This window comes from Denticeps clupeoides, chromosome 3 (assembly GCF_900700375.1).
Source record: "Denticeps clupeoides chromosome 3, fDenClu1.1, whole genome shotgun sequence".
Lineage (NCBI taxonomy): Eukaryota > Metazoa > Chordata > Actinopteri > Clupeiformes > Denticipitidae > Denticeps > Denticeps clupeoides.
The window spans coordinates 21,454,606-21,474,544 of NC_041709.1; the positions used below are offsets into that span (position 1 = coordinate 21,454,606).

At 40.8% G+C, this 19,939-nt stretch overlaps 1 protein-coding gene across 7 annotated transcripts in view; it reads left to right on the forward strand.

The window, feature by feature from the left end:
• ehmt1b (euchromatic histone-lysine N-methyltransferase 1b) overlaps positions 1–19,939 on the forward strand; it is a 35,476-nt gene that overhangs the window by 14,521 nt on the left and 1,016 nt on the right. For 2 of the 7 annotated variants that reach the window (XM_028971920.1, XM_028971922.1), the window contains exons 2-26: positions 8,225–8,312; positions 8,702–9,144; positions 9,258–9,432; positions 10,158–10,294; positions 10,400–10,561; positions 10,878–10,952; positions 11,030–11,132; positions 11,240–11,377; positions 12,120–12,262; positions 12,565–12,708; positions 12,851–13,074; positions 13,973–14,167; positions 14,353–14,435; positions 14,612–14,718; positions 14,999–15,121; positions 15,313–15,414; positions 16,208–16,312; positions 16,470–16,624; positions 16,805–16,972; positions 17,048–17,192; positions 17,366–17,443; positions 17,745–17,860; positions 18,101–18,187; positions 18,291–18,369; positions 19,710–19,885. In XM_028971920.1, the coding sequence (XP_028827753.1) occupies positions 8,225–8,312; positions 8,702–9,144; positions 9,258–9,432; positions 10,158–10,294; positions 10,400–10,561; positions 10,878–10,952; positions 11,030–11,132; positions 11,240–11,377; positions 12,120–12,262; positions 12,565–12,708; positions 12,851–13,074; positions 13,973–14,167; positions 14,353–14,435; positions 14,612–14,718; positions 14,999–15,121; positions 15,313–15,414; positions 16,208–16,312; positions 16,470–16,624; positions 16,805–16,972; positions 17,048–17,192; positions 17,366–17,443; positions 17,745–17,860; positions 18,101–18,187; positions 18,291–18,369; positions 19,710–19,885 (3,551 nt within the window). Of the gene's footprint in view, positions 1–6,782; positions 7,028–7,396; positions 7,493–8,224; positions 8,313–8,701; positions 9,145–9,257; positions 9,433–10,157; positions 10,295–10,399; positions 10,562–10,877; positions 10,953–11,029; positions 11,133–11,239; positions 11,378–12,119; positions 12,263–12,564; positions 12,709–12,850; positions 13,075–13,972; positions 14,168–14,352; positions 14,436–14,611; positions 14,719–14,998; positions 15,122–15,312; positions 15,415–16,207; positions 16,313–16,469; positions 16,625–16,804; positions 16,973–17,047; positions 17,193–17,365; positions 17,444–17,744; positions 17,861–18,100; positions 18,188–18,290; positions 18,370–19,709; positions 19,886–19,939 lie in introns of those variants that run through there. The other 5 variants (XM_028971926.1, XM_028971927.1, XM_028971924.1 and 2 more) reach the window with 5 other exon arrangements.

Sequence of the window (19,939 nt, forward strand, 5' to 3'; positions counted from 1 at the left end):
TGTATGTTGTAATTATGTTCATTGGGTCATGAGGGCTGGTGACTAGGGGTGTGTATCGGCAAGGATCTCATTATATGAATCACGATACACAGGCCATAATATGATATATTGTGATACTGTACATACTGCGATAGTTCACTAAAAATGTAAAAAAAAAAAATTTTTTATTTATTTATTTATTTTTTTTTGCAAATACTGTAAATAGAAATTTTGATTAGGGCTGGGGCAACGGATTGACAGTATTTATTGTGCTGACAAAAAAAGTACATTAGCTGTTTAGTTAACTTTTCTCAAACTTTGAAGGTTTCCTAAAGAAATTCACCTCAGATTACAAATCTTAACCTTAGCTAAGGTAGCAAAGCTATGCATCCCTGTGTTCAAGTCAGCCTCCAAACAACGTTTTGGTTAAACGTAAGAACTATAATACGGGATTTTATAATGGCCAAATATAATCAAAACAGTTGTTTAGCCTTACCAGGGTTTGTCGTTCGACAGTAATGTAAAAGTTTTTTGTGATTTATTTAATTTTGTAGAATATTGTATTTTGAAAGCACTGGGCATTTCAAGTTGTTTTAAGTAGTTTGTATGTTTCACTTTGAAATGAAACATTTCACTATTAGTTATTTGTATGCGACTTTTCTTTGATATACAAGCAAGTGTCCTTTATCATATTGCAATCGCATATCGCAATATTGATCTCAATAATCGCAATATGTCTTTTTCCCCCAAATCGTGCAGCCCTAAAAAAAAAAAAAAACATGTTTTCAACATGATTGTTATATTCCGTAAGCCCTCAAGTAGACATTGAATATTGAAAGTATTCTGGGTAGGGGTATTAGCAAGTATAATATATATTTAGTGATATTTACGTGGTCATATTGTATTGATACAGGAACATTAAATATCTCGTTGTATACAAATTTCAGTTCTTGGCTGAATTATTGATGTTATTTACACCGATCGTACGCAGCATCTTGTATATTAGCTCTGTTTTTATGCTTTCAGTGAACTATCGCATAGTAGACTCGCAATGTTCAGGACAGTATCACAGTGTATCATGATATAATCGTCTCATGACCCATGTATCGTATTACAATAGTAAAATGCAATAGAACTAAAGGGCATCAAAAACTAATACTCATTTTGCACTCGCCAAAAAGCAATCGGATGGATTTTAACTCAAGTTTTGGTCAATAAATTAATTACTTCTGTCTGGACAAAACACATTTCCCACACTCTAACATACTGAAATTATTTTGTGAATTGCGTTGACTCAGTGGATCTTTTTTTTTTTTTTTTTTTTTTTTAACTCAAACACTTGTAACAGTTTGAGTTTTAAATTTTTGTGGTGTGTATAGCCATTGTTAGGTTATGCTTTATGTTTATAGGGTATACTTTTAGCTGCATGAAGTAAAGTGGCACAAACATAAATCACTGGATGCAAAACTGAAAATAAGAGAAGCTTATAGGTCTTAGTACAGCCATGGTCAATCTTTCACTCTCAAATATAGTATCAGCGTTTTAGAACTAGGATAATCACTAAAATCATGTAAATTTACATTAAATTCTATGCTGTGTAAGATGATTTTGTGTGGATCACGTGTTCAGATACAGAGAGAGAACTCAGTTTGTCATTTAGCAGGCTGTTTGAAAATGGAAGGTTTGTTGCCTTTGCATGAAATGGTTGCTGCTTTCCCCCAACGTCTTTCTTCCTTCTCATTGAGCAAAATGTCTCCAACTGAGCATGCTCAGAGGGCCATGTCAGTTTTCTGTAGAGAGCTGGTCATGTGACCATGGTAAGGTCTGTGCTTGTGGGAAGCTAGATGATTGTGAGCTCTGTTCTCTCCCTCTTTCTCCTCCCCATCCAGTGAAGACTTGTTGGCAAAACCAGGTGCTGCTAGTAACATGAGGGAAAGGCATGCTTATGCTCTCTGTTCAGTGTCATTCAGCTATGAATTGACTAATTCATTGGTTGCTGTTTGGTGCATTGACTACTTTTCATTTAATTCCCCCCCACCCATTCTGCTTTATGTATGCGTTGTTTGTTAATGCATGTTTTGTGTAATTTAATTGTCTGTTACGTGACTGCTCTGAACCAAGCTTCTGTGAAAAGTTTAGACTTGTGACCTTACTTTAGCATTGTAATTATCCAAACACACAATGTTTGGAAAAGTCAAAGTGTTTGACTTCAATTAATGAGGTTCTTTGTGCCCCCAAAAAACCAGACACCCTTTATTTGTGTGTTCCTTATCCTTATTTCTATTGTTTTGCAGATGATATGGCTGTATTTGGTAGTGGAATAATTAGAATGTGAATGTATTCTATTTGGTAAATGATTTTGATATTTGGTTTACAGTTCTGGAGAAGAGGAGTCTTGGCTAGTTTTTTTGTTCTGGCCCTTCTCTGCCTGGTTTATTCTCTTTCTTGCTGAATCAGTCTTCAGACATTAGGTCTTGGATCAGCTTTATATAGGAGGCATTTCTTTGTTGAGCAAGTCGAGAAACATCTGGTTTCAGTTATGAGTGTTTTTACTATGAATTTGTCATCTTTACTCTCTTCTCAGTGCATTGTCTGCAGGAAAGAGAGCACCAATGTTTAACAAGGGAGAGGAGAAGTGACTTAGGAAAGAAAGAGAAGAACTTAAAGCAGGCACTGTCTACAATCTTCAACTCACATCCACATTTTTGCCCTTGCTTCTCTGTGTCGCTCGCTCTCACTTTCTGGCAGCCCTCCATTAAACCCAACAATGCAGCACCATAACTTGATAGCTGCTCAAATGGAGTCTATTGCAGTGCCTCTATCGTAGTTGTGTTATTGATATTAAAGTTATATTTACATCTTCATAAATAGATGCAAATATAACTAATAAAATAATTCCAAGCTATGTTTGTTCCCAAGCGCAGTAGAGTTTCTCTCCCTCTATGGCATTTCAACAAAATGGCCGTCAGGAGCTCCACTGGGCATGCTCCATGGGCTGACTCGCCATGTCACTAGAGCTCTGTAAACACAATGCAGGATGGGACTGCTGGGTGAAATGCTGCTGCTTCAAGGAGTGAAAACCCAATTCAGAAATACCTTGTGATGTTGGCTGTTGACATGACGTCTGTGCTCATTTTCTTTCTTTCAGTTTTATTTGTCTTGACCCGGTTGGAATCCAGTTACACTAGGATTCTGTGTACAAAAATAATCACTATTAAATGTATTTTGTATGTCTTTTTTTTTTTTTTTTTTTTTTTTACCCAGAGATAAACCAGATATATACCTACATACAGGAGTATTAGAAGGATTGCTATATATATGTCCCAGATGCTCTGTTCCTATTGGGAAGATATTTGAGGTCTGTGGGGGAACTAATATTTCTTTATTATTTTTATCAACACAATTTCTCTCTTGCATGGCTCTATGCTGGTGAAGTGAGATTTCAGACATTTAGAGGACCTTTACTGAGATGCATCTGCTTCGTGAGCCATCATTGGGTGCATTCACTTTCTGCTTTTGAGATGAGTTTTTCTGCAGTTGTGGTGGTGTTATCTGTCTGCATAGTTGATTGGTTCATGTTCCTCCGTATACTTATTCTCTGCTACCCTGTTTCTCTCTGGGACAGGGGATGTTAAGGTCTTTGGGGAATTGATATATGGAGATTAAGGATTGCTCCGTTTGATACAGTTTGACTTCATAGTGCTAAGGCTCTTCCAAGTTCCCTCCATGCAGAAGAGTTTTAAGCCAACACAGTAATGGCTCTACATTCACTATCCTGTGAGGGTGGAAAAAAACTGTGAAATCTGAACTGACGGAGCATGCCCAGTTCGAGCTTTTGCAAGAAAGACCAACAGAGGGAGCTGCTAGGTCACATGACAAGCCGGGTAAATGTGTTCATGCAGGGAGGAAGGGGGTGGAAGGAAAAAAAAAAAAGAACAATCTGTTCAAGATTTTCTCCCTCAATGGAGGCCATCGAGAGAAGGAGGCAGGTATGGCGACTCTGGCAAAGGAAAGATAGATCACTCCTTCACTATGCAGTTACCCTTTTTTTCTTCATCAGGAATCCCTTTTGATTTTCATTTCGAAACCCCTTTTAAGGTTGTTCATCAAGAAGTCTCCAGTTTAAATGATCAGCACACCTCCATTTTGGAAAGCTGCTGTTGGGAACTAAGGGCCTGACATTCTGTTCCCCATCTATCCTGAGCTGGAGCAGAACATGTCTGCTGCACACTGGCCTTCACAGACCAGACACATTGCTGTTTTTTTTTTTTTTTTTTTTAATATATATATAAATCATCTTCTCTAGCCTAAGGCTAGAGGTAGATGGATCCGGTACTGTGAAGACATTTTTTAGGCAGTGTTTCCTTCTTTAGAGTCTCCGAGCTCAGTGGTTGTGTGTAGTTGTTTCTCTGTTTGACTTGTTGGCCGGTGTTAGCTAGCAGGCTGTTTTGGGTGGGGTGGTGTTTAGTATCCATTTAGTTTTCTGTCAGATTGTAGTGCTGTTCAGAAGGCTTGTGTGGCTGCAAAGATGTTAGATGCGAAAACAGAATAGTTTTTTTTTTTTTTTTTTTTTTTAATGCAGTGCAGGTCTCGGCTTGCTTGAATCTATTCAACCTTCTGTAGTTAGTCAGCATAGTTGTGGACCCTCCAGCTTAATTTCACGATTGCCACATCTCCACAACTAATTTTGCACATGGCAGAGCCTAATAAGATGGAGAAGGCAACACTTATTTTTCCTATGTGAACTCACCGGAGAAAAGTTGCCCTTTAACTGGCATAGATTGGCTGGCTGCTTGAAATTGATTAAAATAATCTTGTCTTTTGAGGCCAGCTACAGTGCTGACATTTGGTTCAAATCGCAGCATATTCACCATATGAGCGAGCAGTGTGTCCTCTACACAGCTAATCAGAGAGTAGGCCATGTGAAGGGAATCTAACAGAACTGGAAATGTCACTTCTTTTTTTTTTTTTTTTTTTTGGGAGGATGTTTTGGATCTGTGTATGGATGCAGACATATAAAGTATTTTGTTTAATATTAATGTTTCGTTATAAAGGCAACATAATTTTCAAGAGGAGTTCATGAGGAAACCTGCTAATGTTTTCTCAAAGTTTGTGTGCATGTTAGGAATGAAATGAGAGAGACTCATGCAAACTGTAGGTCTCACACAGTCATACTGATTGTAGAGTGGGGTTCACTGATTTATATTGTGTTTAGCGCCTGTCCTACAAATGGACACAGCCACTGCAGTTGACGTAGATGATCAGAGGGCCAACACTGGCACACCGGAAAATGCAGCTATGGTGTTTCACTACATTTCATTTCTCCACTCTCTTTTAATCTGTCGAGTGTAGTGGAAAGGTATTGTTTTAATTTTTCCCCTGATGTAAATACTTGGTACTCTGGAGTTAAACAACTTAACATCTCAACAAGAGCTGGAGTTTATTTTACAATTTCAGAAACCGGTTTGGATTGGGCTTCTGTGGGTTTGACTACAATGTATGCTGGTTCTCATTCTCATCATGGTCATCAGATGTTTCTACTCTAGCGCCCTCTACCTGTTTTAAAATGCATCGTCCGTGATGGCAGTAAACAGGCAGCGTTAGGAAATGGCGTCGAACTGCAGTCGGATCTTCCTCCCCTCTCCCCTCCCTTTTTCGCCACACTTTGAGCATGCTCTGTGGTGACCTGTAGGGGGAGGGTTTGGGAGAGGACCACTACCGATCTCTTCATGAGCTGCCAATGAGCTTCAACATAGGTGTTTAGATATATATTAGACTTAAAAATAGACATGTATATTGTATTTTTTTTATTGTCGTTGGTTGCAATCAAGCTATTTGTAACATTCCCATTATCTTTTAGTTTTAGTTGTGCATGAATATAAACAGATCTCTCTATACCTGTTGACTTTAAGGACCCGTGCTGACTGGCTCAGAAGGAAAGGATCCTTTATTTTTACTTGCTTTGTCTTCATGTTTACTTCTTCTATAAGGATGCCTCTTTTTGTTTGGATGAAAGGCATTACTGGAGGGTAAAGAAGGCAGGTGCTGCAGCAGGGAGACTCATGCACAGGTTGGATTTCACAAGGCAACATTTAGCAACATAGCGAGAATCTGTCCAAACACCAGATGCATGCATGTGCCTGTTAATGAACTCTTGGTAGGTTTGTCTTTGGGTTTGTGTTGATGTTCCCCTTCTTAAAGATGTCTTCCCTTGCCCAGTTCCTGCAGCTGTTTTCCATCATCGACCTCACAGGGAGAGGTTCATCTAAAAGATGTGTTGGGACGGCAGCTTTTGCAGGTTGTTCTGAAACCAGTCTCTCTTTACTTGTTGAATCAAAGAGCAGTACCAGGGTGTTCAGTAGTTCAGACTGCATTCTGAACACACACGCCACTGCCATTCCAGCATTGAGACGTTTGGCCAAAGGGAGGACATCATATTTTCATAGTCATGGATGACCCCACACGTTCTCTGGTGACAGTGTGTACAGGGAAGAGGCAGAGGAAGGGTGCACTAGTAATCTTGGAGGAAAAACACTCCCCCATATGTTCTAGATTTGCCCCAGTGCTGAACTTTTTAGGAAGCATTTAGGTAGTTATTGGAGCAGTGGTGTGGTGTGTAGGGCCGAGCTATGATCTGCAAGCTGTAGGTTCTGTAAATGAGAGTCAAGAAGGCAGTCTTTGATTGATGTTAGTGTCTGTAAGCAAAGGTTGGTGATGGACCACTTGCACTAAAGGTGCCAGAGGAAGAGGTTTTCTAACCGACCCTGCGGTGTTCTGTATTGCAAAGGGGACTCTTATTATGAAATGGCTCCCCTGGTGGCGAGAGAGAGTGAGGAAGTTCTTTGTTGAGCTCAGCAGCTAGCAGAGCAGCCATTTTCTCTCACCGTGGAGAAAGCAAGGCAGCCGGTGAGTGCACCAATCAGACGTCAAAGCTGTGGAACGAGTTGGGGGAGGGCTGTGTGTGGCTGTAGCTTCCTGTAACTACTACACCTTCTGACCTGAGTGCTTCTTTCTGCTGGACCATGGGGATCTAAGCACTGGCAAGTATGTGAGTCTGTCTGTCTCTGTGTTTTTAACTGTCTGTAGATCACCACTTGGAATTCTAAAGGAAGCACTCCTCTATGCCCTTCTCATTTATGGTAATTGTGAAGGTCTCTGATAATGGTCTTGACATTCTCTTATTCATGATTCTCTATCATTGATGTCTCCATTTCTTTCTTCTTTTGTGTTTCTGCCTATTACTTTCTCATAAACCAAAGAACTAGATGAACCAACCAATCCTCAGAGGACTATCACGAGAGCACATGCACTCAAAAGTTGAAATTACTACACAACATAGACTGGGCGTTAAAAGATGACTGAAACATGTTTATGGACACATGGAGCATTGATTTATTTATTTTTTTTGTTATTTTAGTGAAAGTGTTTGAGCTCGCTGTAGTGCCACTGAACCGCTGGCCTAAGTGTTGGCCTTCAGTAAGATTCATCTCCCTAGCTGCAGTCAGACTGTCTGGTGGGTCACTCTGTTATCATTTTATATATATTTTTTTATCATTCAAAGAATCTATGAAGTCCTTTTAAATCTATTGCTTGTGTTTTCGAACCTCCGCTAGCCCAGGGTGCATCTTCCTTGCTCTAAGGAAGACTTGAATAATCGAATCATTCTTTTGTGTGCATGTCTGTGTTTTTACTTTATTTGGGACCCATTGCTGTGTCTGCACCTGAGGTTTGATATTGTCCAAATGTAGCGTTGAAGTCTGCAGGCTTCCACTGGTTTCTCAGCTGAGCAGGTGTGGACCACAGCCAACTAGAGCAGATGAGAGCGGCAGATAGAGAGGGAGAGCGAGTGAGAGTCAGTGTGGGGAAGAGTGTGATTTAATTACAGTCCTATAAGTCTGCCATCTTTGTTCGAGTGGTTCTGGTTTGTGCCTGTATTGCTTTTGTTTATGGTACGTGCTAATAGAGAAGTGTTTCTTGCTGAGGTGCTACTCTTTCTGAAAAGGTTTGTTTTTTCTGAGCCCTTCATTACCATCTCTGTCACCATTACCCAGTACGAGATTTGGAATCATTTACAGGCCGTAGGTCTGAAAGGAACATTTTTTTTTTTTCCTTTTAGCATATTTGCGTCATATAGCTGCATTGTTTCATCAGATGCCCATCGTTGCATATATTTTCGGCTTGTCATTCTGTTGGCCCCGGACTAATATGACAGTTGGTCTGAGTATTGTTTGTCTGTCTTTCACAGCCCTCAGGCCTTGCCACCGCTGGATTGGGGAAGGGAGAGCTTATGAAGACGCCGGTGATGAAAGAGTCTCCCACCAGCCAAGAGGATGGTACGAATTAATTCTGAAGAATCACCTAAAATCTTCTCAAATGAACAGAAAAACAAACACCAAACCATACCTCATGTGACATCCATTAAATATCTTGTTTTAAATTGCTGCGTTATGTCACCATTCTACTATTTTCTGTATATATAATTTATTCCTCTCGTTCCTCCTGCAGCACTGAGCATGTTGTCGACAAAAGAATTTCCCTCTGGATAAATAAAGTTCTTATCTCTAAATCTGTGAATGTTTTACAGCATTGAATACATAATACAGTACATTATTTTTATAAATATTTTATAAAAATAGAATAACTAAGTTATTTCACTACTGTAGATTACTGATGCTTCATGTTTTTTTTTTTGTTTTTTTTTCCTTTTCACCCCATGATTCAGTGGGAGATGGTGAAGATGCTGTGGGCCAAGTCACCACTTCTCCCAGAGTGGACGCGGAGGTCAATGGTGTGTGCGAGAATTCTGAAATGTTGAAGAGCCACATTCCTCAGGGTCACCCATGGATTACAGAGAATGGGGTGGTAGAGACAACGCCACCCCATGCTTCCACTGTCGGGAGTAATGGTTGCATCCTCAAACCCCGGGATGATGCAGGCAACACCCCACCCAGGACTAACTGGTCACCTTCGGGTGCAAACTCACCCATGGGACTTGCTGCCAAAACTGTGCCTCTGAAGGCCAAAAAAACGGACTCTAGCCTGGCTGCACCGGAGGGGAGGGGAGACACAGAGACTAAAACGGGCCCAGTCCCTAAACCCTCAGCCCCTCCTGTACACAGAGCACGTAAAACCATGAACAGACCAGCCTCTAATCACACACTAAAGGTAAAGCGCTCAGCTTTGCATAAGATTGGGGATTGAAGTGTAAGGGTTGCAAAAAGTATTTTGACCATGTTTGCATGCGCCAAATGCAGATACCTGAATGTGTGTTTTCATAGATTTTAAATAGGGAACTAAAAGAACCAGTCCGAGTGAAAGACGAGACCCTCTGCGAACCTGAGGTGGTGAAGCCTCAGCAGACGCCACCCATGCAGAACCAGCTACCTCAGAGCCAAAACAGCGCACCAACCACACCACCCACAACCCCTGCCACACCAGCCAAGACACAAACAGGTTTCTTCCCATAACACATCTTTACTATTCACCCAGACCATGAAAAAGCTTCAGGTACTTCAGTAACTTGAAAAATGGTTTGTAGGGTTGGAACAAAAGCCTTAGAGCAATGTGGTCAACAATGGAAATTGCTTAGAATTGTTACTACATTTTTACACGTTCTGTTAGGGATTTAATGAGAGGTGCTATGGGAGATTATACTGTTTAACTAGTAATATTTTGGTGTCCGTGACAAGGAACTACCAGTTATCCTTCATTTTGAATATTATCCACTAACGTAATAGACAAATCCTACAAAGATTCCAGAGACTGTCAGTTTGTTGCATTCTGTTGACTACTTGTGACTTTTTTTTTTTTTTTTTTATTTAAAGAGTTACCACTTTTTTTAATTTTGCAATATTCCCATTGGCATGATGACTGAGTGTAACTGATCGGAAGTACTGTAGATCTTTGTGGAAATCAGCATCATCTCTTCCTTTGCCACATTAACATCAGACAGCAATGTCTGTGCAGCGGTTACCAAGGGAACAGGCATTCATGGGCATTGCACTGCCCAGAGTTTTTAATGGAGCCTGTTGTATTGCCACTTCCACTATGACCTCACTGTACTGGCCAGAGCCACATTGCATTTGTTTACCGCAGGATGACAGTAGGAACAAAGCAAGTGTTCATATGAACATGTTATAGGACATGTTTATATGTTTATTACTCCTCCTCATTCACAGCAGTGGCAGTGTCTCGGAAGAAGAAGAGAAAGATGGGGACGTACAGCCTTGTTCCTAGGAAAAAAAACAAGGTCTTGCGGCAGAGGACCATGCTGGAGATGTTCACGCACCTCCCACCAACCCCACCCTCTGCACAGGTCAGACCTTTACTTTTATTTATTTATTCATTTTTTTAAGTTTTATATAGTTTAAAATTAACACTTGTTTCTACTTTTTTATGTTTCTGGTTCCCCATGAACCAGCAGACAGAATCGGAACAAGTGAATGGAGAAAGAATGGAAAACGAATCAGAGGAGGACGAATCAGAGGAAGGGGACGAATCAGAGGAAGAGGATGATACAGCAGGAAAGGAGGCAGTCAACACCTTAAAGGAGGAGAACAGAATAACAGAACCCCCTCTTCAGGTAAGACACTGATAATGGGGCATGTACACAGGAAGAAACCTTGAGTGATATGTTAAGCAGCAGCCAATGACAGCCAGAACAATATGGTAACAGGAAGTTCAATTCTTCAGGAATTGTGATTGACAACCAGCAGACCATGAAATGGACACATGGGTGGCCTTTAGAGTTTGGATCAGGGATTGGGTCCATGTAGGGACTTTGCTAAACAATGTTGTAAGCAGTAATCACAACTCATAGGATCAGCATCTTAGCAATGGATTTGTATTTATTTTTTACCGGTAAAGGTGAGTGGTATTTGAATTTTTCCCCCACCCAGACATCACCTGAAGAACTCGAGTCAGAAGAAACTGGGGAGGAAGAAATTGAAGAGGAAGGAAATGACTCAGATTTGGTTAGATCTCCTTACTGTCCTTCACACATTTAAACAAACAAAAAAATCAAGTTAATCAATTTTTTTCCAAACTGCAGAGCTCAGAGAAGAAGAAGAAGAAAAGCAAAGGAGATAACCCCTGGCTTCGGCCATCCAGGAAGCGGAAGCGTAAATTGAAGACAAAAGCAGAAGAACTTGATGGTACACAACTGTTTCTCTTCCTTTGGAAGTTGTTACAAATCAATCACCTTTTTTTCCCTTTGTTTATAACCCCTTCATTCTTCAACACACCAATCTTTCCTCCTCAGCTGTGACTAGTCCAATCCACAATCAGGCCATCTCTGAAGCCCCTCCATTAGACAATCTTGATAAGGATTACACCGAGGTTCCTCTGGAATCCCTCAACCTGAAAGTGCAGGAGGAGCTTCTCACGTCCCAGAGTGCAGGTGAGTTTGCGCAACCTGCTGGTCACATTGTGGGGTAAATTCATGGATTCACATGAGCATGTCTTAACAGGAGGTCTGGCTTTCAAATGGGACTGCACGAGCAGCACAAACATCTGTATGAGTGGGTTGTGGTGGTGGTAGGAGTAGTAGTACTTGTAATAGTAGTAGTTCAGGACGTTCCTTGGGGGAATGGGCGCGGTATTTTGTTTATTGAAAGCAACATGGTCAAATGCTTTATCAGGTTAATAGTGCAGTTTGTTTCATATTTTTGCTTTTGCAGAACACAACCATAATTACACCCATGTATAAACCATGTTTAGAATTTGTGAGCAAAACAAAAAGTGCATGTAGTGTGAATTATTTTGATAGGTCAATGCTGTTCTATTTGTGCAATATCAGCAATTTTACAGGAATTTTAGATTTAAAGCAAATTAACTTAAATTAGGTTTAAGCAATATATGCAAATACAAACCACGACTATAATTGATTATTGCTGGTTCCTAATACTCACAACTTCTGTGCAGCTACGTTAGATGGAACATCAGTGAGACATGCTGTGCTATATGTCTTGGCATATTGCATACCGCTGGTGTGCCCCCTGGTGGTGTACATACACTTTAGAAATTCACAATTTTATGTGGAATTGAAACCTTTTATGAAAACCTTTTTATATGGATATTTGCCAATGTCCAAGTCAAACAATGCACTTCAGTGAAGGCATGTGTGTGATTTCCTCCTATAGGTGTATGTGGTGGGGTTAATGGTTCAGAGACTGATGTACAAGAGCTCCCATTGTGTTGCTGTCGCATGGAGACGCCCAAGAGCCGTGAAATTCTTACACTTGCAGACTGGAAGTGCATGGCCACTGAAAGCATTGATGGACGGGTAACTCATCCCCATCTACTTTATATGTATGAAATAATAGGAGGTAGGTCTGATACAGTACTCACCTGTAACGTCTCAGTATAAAGCTGACTGATCTTTACCTAAATGAGATTTACCTTTTAGAGTAGAAAAACTAGAGGTAGAATCCCAGTGGGTAGCACACTCCCCTATGAACCAGAGTCATGTGTTCATGCTCTCCTTCCTGCTTTTATAAGCCACTCAGAATAAGGGACTGCCAAAAGTCATATGGGTCATTATTCTTAATTTTTCTTTCTTTCTTTCTTCTTCTTATTTTTTTGTAGTTGACAAAATGTCAGGGCGCAGTGTTGAAGTGTGAGATGATGCGTGCATCCAATACAGTGCAGCTGTTGGTTTTGTGTGAGGAGCATCGGTCAGGCATGGTGAAGCACCAGTGTTGCCCTGGGTGTGGCTTCTTCTGCAGGGCGGTGAGTATATTTAGGCTGTTATAACAGTGCATCTACGTTCTACGGACATTTGTGTTTTGAATAATTCTCGTGCCGACTGACACGTTTTAATTTGGTCTGAGTTAGGGGTTTCTGGTTGACTGATTTGTGCATTGGTTCATAGGGGACATTTATGGAATGCCAACCAGAGAGCAGCATCTCCCACCGGTTTCACCAGTCATGTGCATCTGTACTGAAGGGGCAAAGCTTCTGTCCACACTGTGGTGAGGATGCTGGTAAAGCCAAAGAAGTCACCATCACTAAGGCTGACACAACCTCCACTGTGGCTCCACCCCATGGCTGTGCTATACCCAGCAGCACTGAGGGCAGAGCTGACACCACCACCGGGTAAGGTTTCAATTATTATAGGATATAATGATGGTGTGAATAACTGATACATATAAGTTTAAGAAGGGGAGCATGTTTTTCTTTAAAGGTCCACTATCATGAAAATTTCACTTTTTGAGATTATTTAACATTAATACTAGTTCCCCTAGCTTCTCTATGGTCCTGCAGTGGTTAGAAATGGCTATATGTTTAAAGAGTGCATCGGCCATTCTGCTTCACCGTTCAGAGAGCAGCATCTGACAGCCGGACTTGGAATTTGTCCCTTTATGACATCATAAGGGGAAAGGTTACCTCCCCTTTCTCATGCTTTGTCCGCCCAGAGAATTTCCCACCCTTCACCTAAGAAAGGAACTCTGCCAAACGTCCTGACTTGAAAATATTGCAGTTGCTCTGTGATTTTAGAAGTAAAAATGTATGTAATGTTTTTTTTTTTTTCCTGACACATGAATCTCTGAAGAATCAGTGGGGTCATTTTATTTTTTTGGAAAAAAATCTGTTGCTGGCAAGTCTTGTACATTGGCAAGGTCCAGTTGTGGTGGCTAGACTGGGTCATACCATCTCCAAAACTACAGCATTTGTGGGATGATCCCAGTCTACAGTTGATTGTGTTTCAACACCACAACATTTGATGTAGTCTTGACCTCCAAATTCTCCAGATATAAATCAATCAGCAGGGGAACCGTGTCAATATTAGAGTGATTTGTAGTGTTCTGGCAAAATGGTATGAATTGGCAAATATTTGCTGAGCCCATGTTGTGAATAGTGAGTTGTACATCCATTGAAAATGCAGAGAATTTTTTATTTTTAACACATGAAATGTAATTGACACTTAAATGCACCACAGTTGGAGTGTGTGATTTTTAAATTGACTTAAGTTTTGTTCCTGGTTTTCCTCCAGGCCTGCTCATCATTTCTTCCCTGGTGATGGTATTGCAGACAGCACCCTCCTCAAGTCCACAGAAGTGCAGGATCCCCACCTCAACCTGGTGGCAGTGCAGCCTGGAGCCCCTTCAACCAGTGCAGCGCCTGCATCTTTGACTGGACCAATAAAAGACACTCTAGAGAGCATACTACTGGCCTTGGATACTGAGAAGTAATGCTTTTCTAATCCAGAGAGTCAACATTCTAATGTTATGGCTGGAGTTCATTTCTTCATTAATTCAGTAACTCTGCATTTCAGTTTTCAGCATGGAAAAAAATTATAGGTGTCTTTTTGTAATGGGTCAGGAAAGAAAAATCCACCTTGTTGAATAAATTACCTCATCTTTAATTTTGCAGGCCCAAGAAACTTCGGTTTCACCCAAAGCAACTGTATATTTCTGCCAAACAGGGAGAGTTACAGAAAGTCCTGCTGATGCTGGGTAAGAGGTTCAATGAGATGCCATTTGGTGAAATTGCAGTAGGATCTTACTCCCCCACATTCCCATATATCCAGGATTGGCCCCTTCTTTACTCCAAATGATTAAAAATCACACAAACTGTGAAAGGGGGTTCGTTTTAGTGTTTATTGACGTTTCCATACATGTCTTTTAAACAGTAGATGGGATTGATCCCAACTTTAAGATGGAGAGCCAGAACAGGCGGACACCTCTTCATGCTGCTGCTGAGGCCGGACACCAGGAGATCTGCCACATGCTGGTTCAGGTGTGTCCTGGTTCTGAGGCCTGTAGGTCCACAGTATCTGCATCTTGTTTGGTGTTTAGAACTTCTGTCTGAGTCTGAGATTGGTCAGACTGTTCTGGTAACCGTGTGTACCTTGGCTGTAGACAGGAACACACTACAGGCCTGTATGACCAGCTTCAGATGCATAGTACAGTAGACAGATCAGGATTCAGCTTATAGATAGTCTCTTCTGCAATTTTCAATAAACTTTATTCCAAAATAGTTTCTATTATTATTGCCTATGCGTTTATTATTACCCTAGGCTGGGGCTAACCTGGACATGTGTGATGAGGACCAACGGACCCCCCTGATGGAGGCATGTGAAAACAGCCATCTGGACACCTCCCGCTACCTGCTCAGGGCTGGGGCCAGCGCCATGCACAAGGTTTGTTAACATCAGTGCAATCATCCTTGGGTACTCATCCTTGGATACTCGTCCTTGGGTACTTAAGTTACATTTGAGCAAACATTACTGAAACATGATACAAATGACCTTATTGTTAGTATGTCTTCTTTTAGAACATTCTCCAGATGTTTGTGGCAACATGAATTAATATTGTGCATTTCCTGTTTTAGGATGCTGAGGGCTCCACGTGTCTCCACCTTGCTGCTAAACTTGGGCATTACGAAATAGTGCAGCACCTTCTGTCTACTGGATTAATTGACATCAACTGTCAGGTGAGCAGACTTTAGAAGTGACTGGATCTATAGAGAAGAAGGTCACTGAGCCACTCAGAAATTGAAAGGAGTTGATGGTTTGGGTTTAGCGTATGCATGTTGTTGGCAATATTTAAGCAAGGGCTACTATCAAATCAGCCTGAGGCTGAGGGCTCAAATCCGAAATCCCAGCTTTGTGTGTGTTGAAGTCATGCATACTAGGTGGATCGGTGACTTTAAATTGGTGCTAGATGTGAGTGGTGTGTGAGCTCTCCACTGGGTCAGCAAAAATGAATCAGAAATCACAACAAATTTTTTTCCAGTCACATCAACTTTTTGAATTATGTGTAGCATTAGTTTGCAATGGACCTGCATGTGTTTTTTTAATGAACCGCAGGAAACAATCAAGTAACTGTTTTATGCATGCAAAGTCAGAACACTGGAACAACTGTTGTAGATGACTAGATTTATCCTGGTCACCCAGTAGATTTGTATATGTATTCAAGGTCTGTGGTAACGCACACATAACAGGATCTATCTGGATGATTAACATTTTGTCATGATAACAACTGACATCAATGGCAATTAATACCGTCTAACATAAAACACAGGGACCGCTTAGGCAAATTACCAACTATCATGGAATATATAACTATCTTAATTAGAAAAACTCATATTGACTTGTGTAACAGTCTGCTATTGCCATATTTTTTTGTCTGTCAGAATAATAAAATTGACTTCTACATACCCAAAATGTTTTTCATACTTTCCAAATACAGGCCAATTTAACAAACCTTTGCTGTGGTTCTGACAGGATGAGGGGGGTTGGACTGCTATGATTTGGGCCACAGAATACAAACATGTGGATTTGGTCAAGCTTCTGCTGTCCAGAGATGCAGACATCAACATCAGAGACAATGTAGGTGTTTCTCTAATAGATTGTTCATTAATTGAATTTTGTTAACATTAGGAATATAAAGCAATATTAGCAATATAAAGCAATAGAGGAAGTTCATTATTAGGAACATACTTATTATTAACTTTATATGCATCCAAAAAACAATATTTGTGCTTAGGAGGAAAACGTCTGCCTCCACTGGGCAGCATTCTCAGGATGTGTGGAGATTGCACAGCTACTGCTTGAGGCCAGGTGTGACCTACACATGGTCAATGTCCATGGTGACTCCCCACTGCACATCGCTGCCCGAGAGAATCGCCTTGATTGCGTCACGTGAGTCATATTCATACGCAGTATAGAAGAAATTGTTTTAAAAAAAATTTACTTTTGACATGTCTCCCTTTTATATCCCTTGAGACGGGGTGATTTCAGAAGATTATGTGAGAACGTTTTGAGATAAAGCTATTGTGCTGGATGAAGGACTGTTGTGCCAGCATATCTCTTTCACTTCAGGATGTTGCTGACTCGTGGTGCAGACGTGAACCAGAAAAACCGTGAGGGTGAAACCCCTCTTGAGTGCTGCAGCCACAGCTCAAAGGTCTGGAGTGCGCTACAGGCCAGCAGAAAGCAGGGACAGAGCAGGAACAGTGCTGCCCCAGCTGCAGAGAAGCTACTCAACAGGTTCATTTTTTAAATTTATTTGTTTAAATTGTGGGTTGTCAGTGGAACTTTGTGGAACTTTGTGCTGTTTTGTAGGGACATAGCCCGAGGGTATGAGCGGGTTCCTGTGCCCTGTGTGAATGCTGTGGACAGTGAGCCATACCCTGACAACTACAAATATGTCCCACACAACTGTGTCACTTCCCCAATGAACATTGATAAGAATATCACACATTTACAGGTACGAACTCTAAACCAGTGTACCATGGTACCGACTAAAACATTAAACATTTGTATACATACTAATTGTACAATTTCTTTAATAATCCTTACTGAAATAAACACAAAATGAATGAGTTTTTTTCCAACCCTCTGGTCTATTAATTGTCTTTTTCCTTTTTCCTGTACTTGCAGTATTGTGTGTGCAAAGACGACTGCTCTTCAGCAAGCTGCATGTGTGGCCAGCTGAGTCTGCGGTGTTGGTATGACAAGGTAAAGTCTTTCAGTGAGCGGTTTGCAGTATGCTTGGTTATTTAATACAATTCATTAATGCAGATTCTTACTGTCCATTTCACGTCAGCTTTTCACTGGCATTTTAAAATTTCATTACTGTATAAATATATGTGTAAAGCATTCCCTTTGTATATAATAACACGCTTCAGTTTTTTAAGTATATGCACATTTGTTGCTTTAATTGTAGAGCAACAGGTAAATGTTGAGTGTAAAAGTTTTTCTTGTTGTGTCTTGGTGGCCCACCTGAATAATGCTTGCTAATGCTTGATGCTTTCTGCAGGAGGGTCGACTCTTGCCAGAGTTCTGTAGTGAAGAACCACCGCTTATCTTCGAGTGTAACCACGCATGTTCATGCTGGAGAACCTGCAAGAACCGGGTGGTGCAGAATGGACTGAGGTAGTTCCTGTGGATGTTACTGTTTATTCTGGAATCACAAAACCAACCTGGAGATTCAATCCCACAAATTCAGCTACACATCAGAAATGCTGATTTCTTATTGCTTTGCTTGACTTCTCATCTCTGTGAAATACCACATAACTCTGTATTAGTATGAGCTATGTTGTAGTTACTGATGTTCTTTTTAAGTCATTTTGTGGTATATGAAATGCTGAATTAATAAATGATTTGTGCTGTTAGGATTCGTCTGCAACTGTTTCGGACGCGTCTCATGGGTTGGGGTGTGAGGGCACTGCAAGACATCCCCCAGGGCACCTTTGTATGCGAGTGAGTTGCTAAATTCCCTTAGTGGTTACCAATAATTACACTTATTTCATTTTAAATAGCATAAAACTAAACTATGCAACTTTTTTTTTTTTTCTTTTTTTAGGTATGTGGGGGAAATCATTTCTGATGCAGAAGCTGATGTCAGAGAAAATGATTCCTACCTTTTTAGTTTGGACAGCAAGGTAATTACACCAAAAACAAATTAGTAATAGCATTGATTATAACGGGATAGGCAGCAACTTAACATGGAAAATTGCACACACACACTGAACTGGCAACGGGCTCATGGGTTCTGCTAAATATTTGTGTTTATAATCACGTTTCTACACAGAAGAAATTGGGATATTCAGTAGGGGTGCACCGATACCACTTTTTTGGAAAACCAGTATGAGTACTTGCATTTCAGTACTCGCCGATACAGAGTACTTAATAAAAACATGGTTTAAATTTACAGGCAACAGCTTTAGTCATATAATTTAACAAGTAAACGCTGTATCCTGGCTGGTGTGCGACCCGCGGAATTGTTTCGCATGTAATATGGCTTGTTGCGGGGTGAAACTCTCGTCTATCCACTGGGAGGTTATGCTCATTAGCGACATGGGGCTAACACTGCTTGTCCAAATATCCACGGTGAAATTAAAAGCAGAGGAGGCTTTCTGTAGGCTGTGGATATATTTTTTTCCACAGAGCCGTGTAGATTAGACAGCTCTGTCAGTCATGTAGCGGCGCCTTAAGACATCATATCTGGGCTCCAGAACATGGAGGAGACGCATTTTCTACCTCAGAGAGTGGCTGGTCACTCAGTGCAATGTACTCGATAATTGCACATGGATTGTCTCCTGACATTTTCTTCATCTTGCAAGAGTTGGCTGCAGCGTGCACTCGGCGCCTGTGATTAACCCCTTACACACTGCTCAAACACAGACATGTATCGGTCCCCTCAGACCGTGGTATCGGTCCCCAGTATCGGCGGACCTTCGACGAGTACTTTTAAAAAATGTGGTATCAAGGCCCATACCAGGTATCAGTATCGGTGCATCCCTAATATTCAGTAATATTATTGAGCTGCCCAGCACCTTACGGCATACTTTAGGGGAGTTTGTATATGGCACAACATATTAAATGTACAATTTTCCTATGGGCCTAAATGTCTCAAGGTGTAATAGACTACCAGTCAAACGTTTGGATGCACCTACTCTGTGGCATTTTTGGAGAACAAGATGTAGCCATTTAGAAGAATCCAAAGCAAGAGACATATTTAGTATTTGCTTTATAAAGGAAAAAGTTAAGTATGTTTGTTTTGAATCTGAATCTGAGTCTTCTCTTTTTTTCACCTTTTATGGCTGCCTTGTTCACTATTGTCATCATCAAAAACCGCTTCATGAGATGCTCATTAACCGGAGTGAACAATAAAGTGTTCAGCATAATAAACCTTCATGACTGTTGGAAACCATCCCTATTGTCTAACTTAAGGCAGGGTCTGCTAATGATCTTAAAAAGATTGTGATTTTGTGTTTTGCAGATTAGTGATGTCTACTGCATAGATGCCCGTTTCTATGGCAACATCAGCCGCTTCATAAACCACATGTGCGAGCCCAACCTGTTTCCATGCCGTGTGTTCACATCTCACCAGGATCTGCGGTTTCCACACGTTGCCTTTTTTGCCAGCAAGAACATCAGTGCTGGAGACGAACTTGGGTAAACAAGCGTAAAATTTATTTTATTTTTATTCTGCTTTACCAATTTTCACTT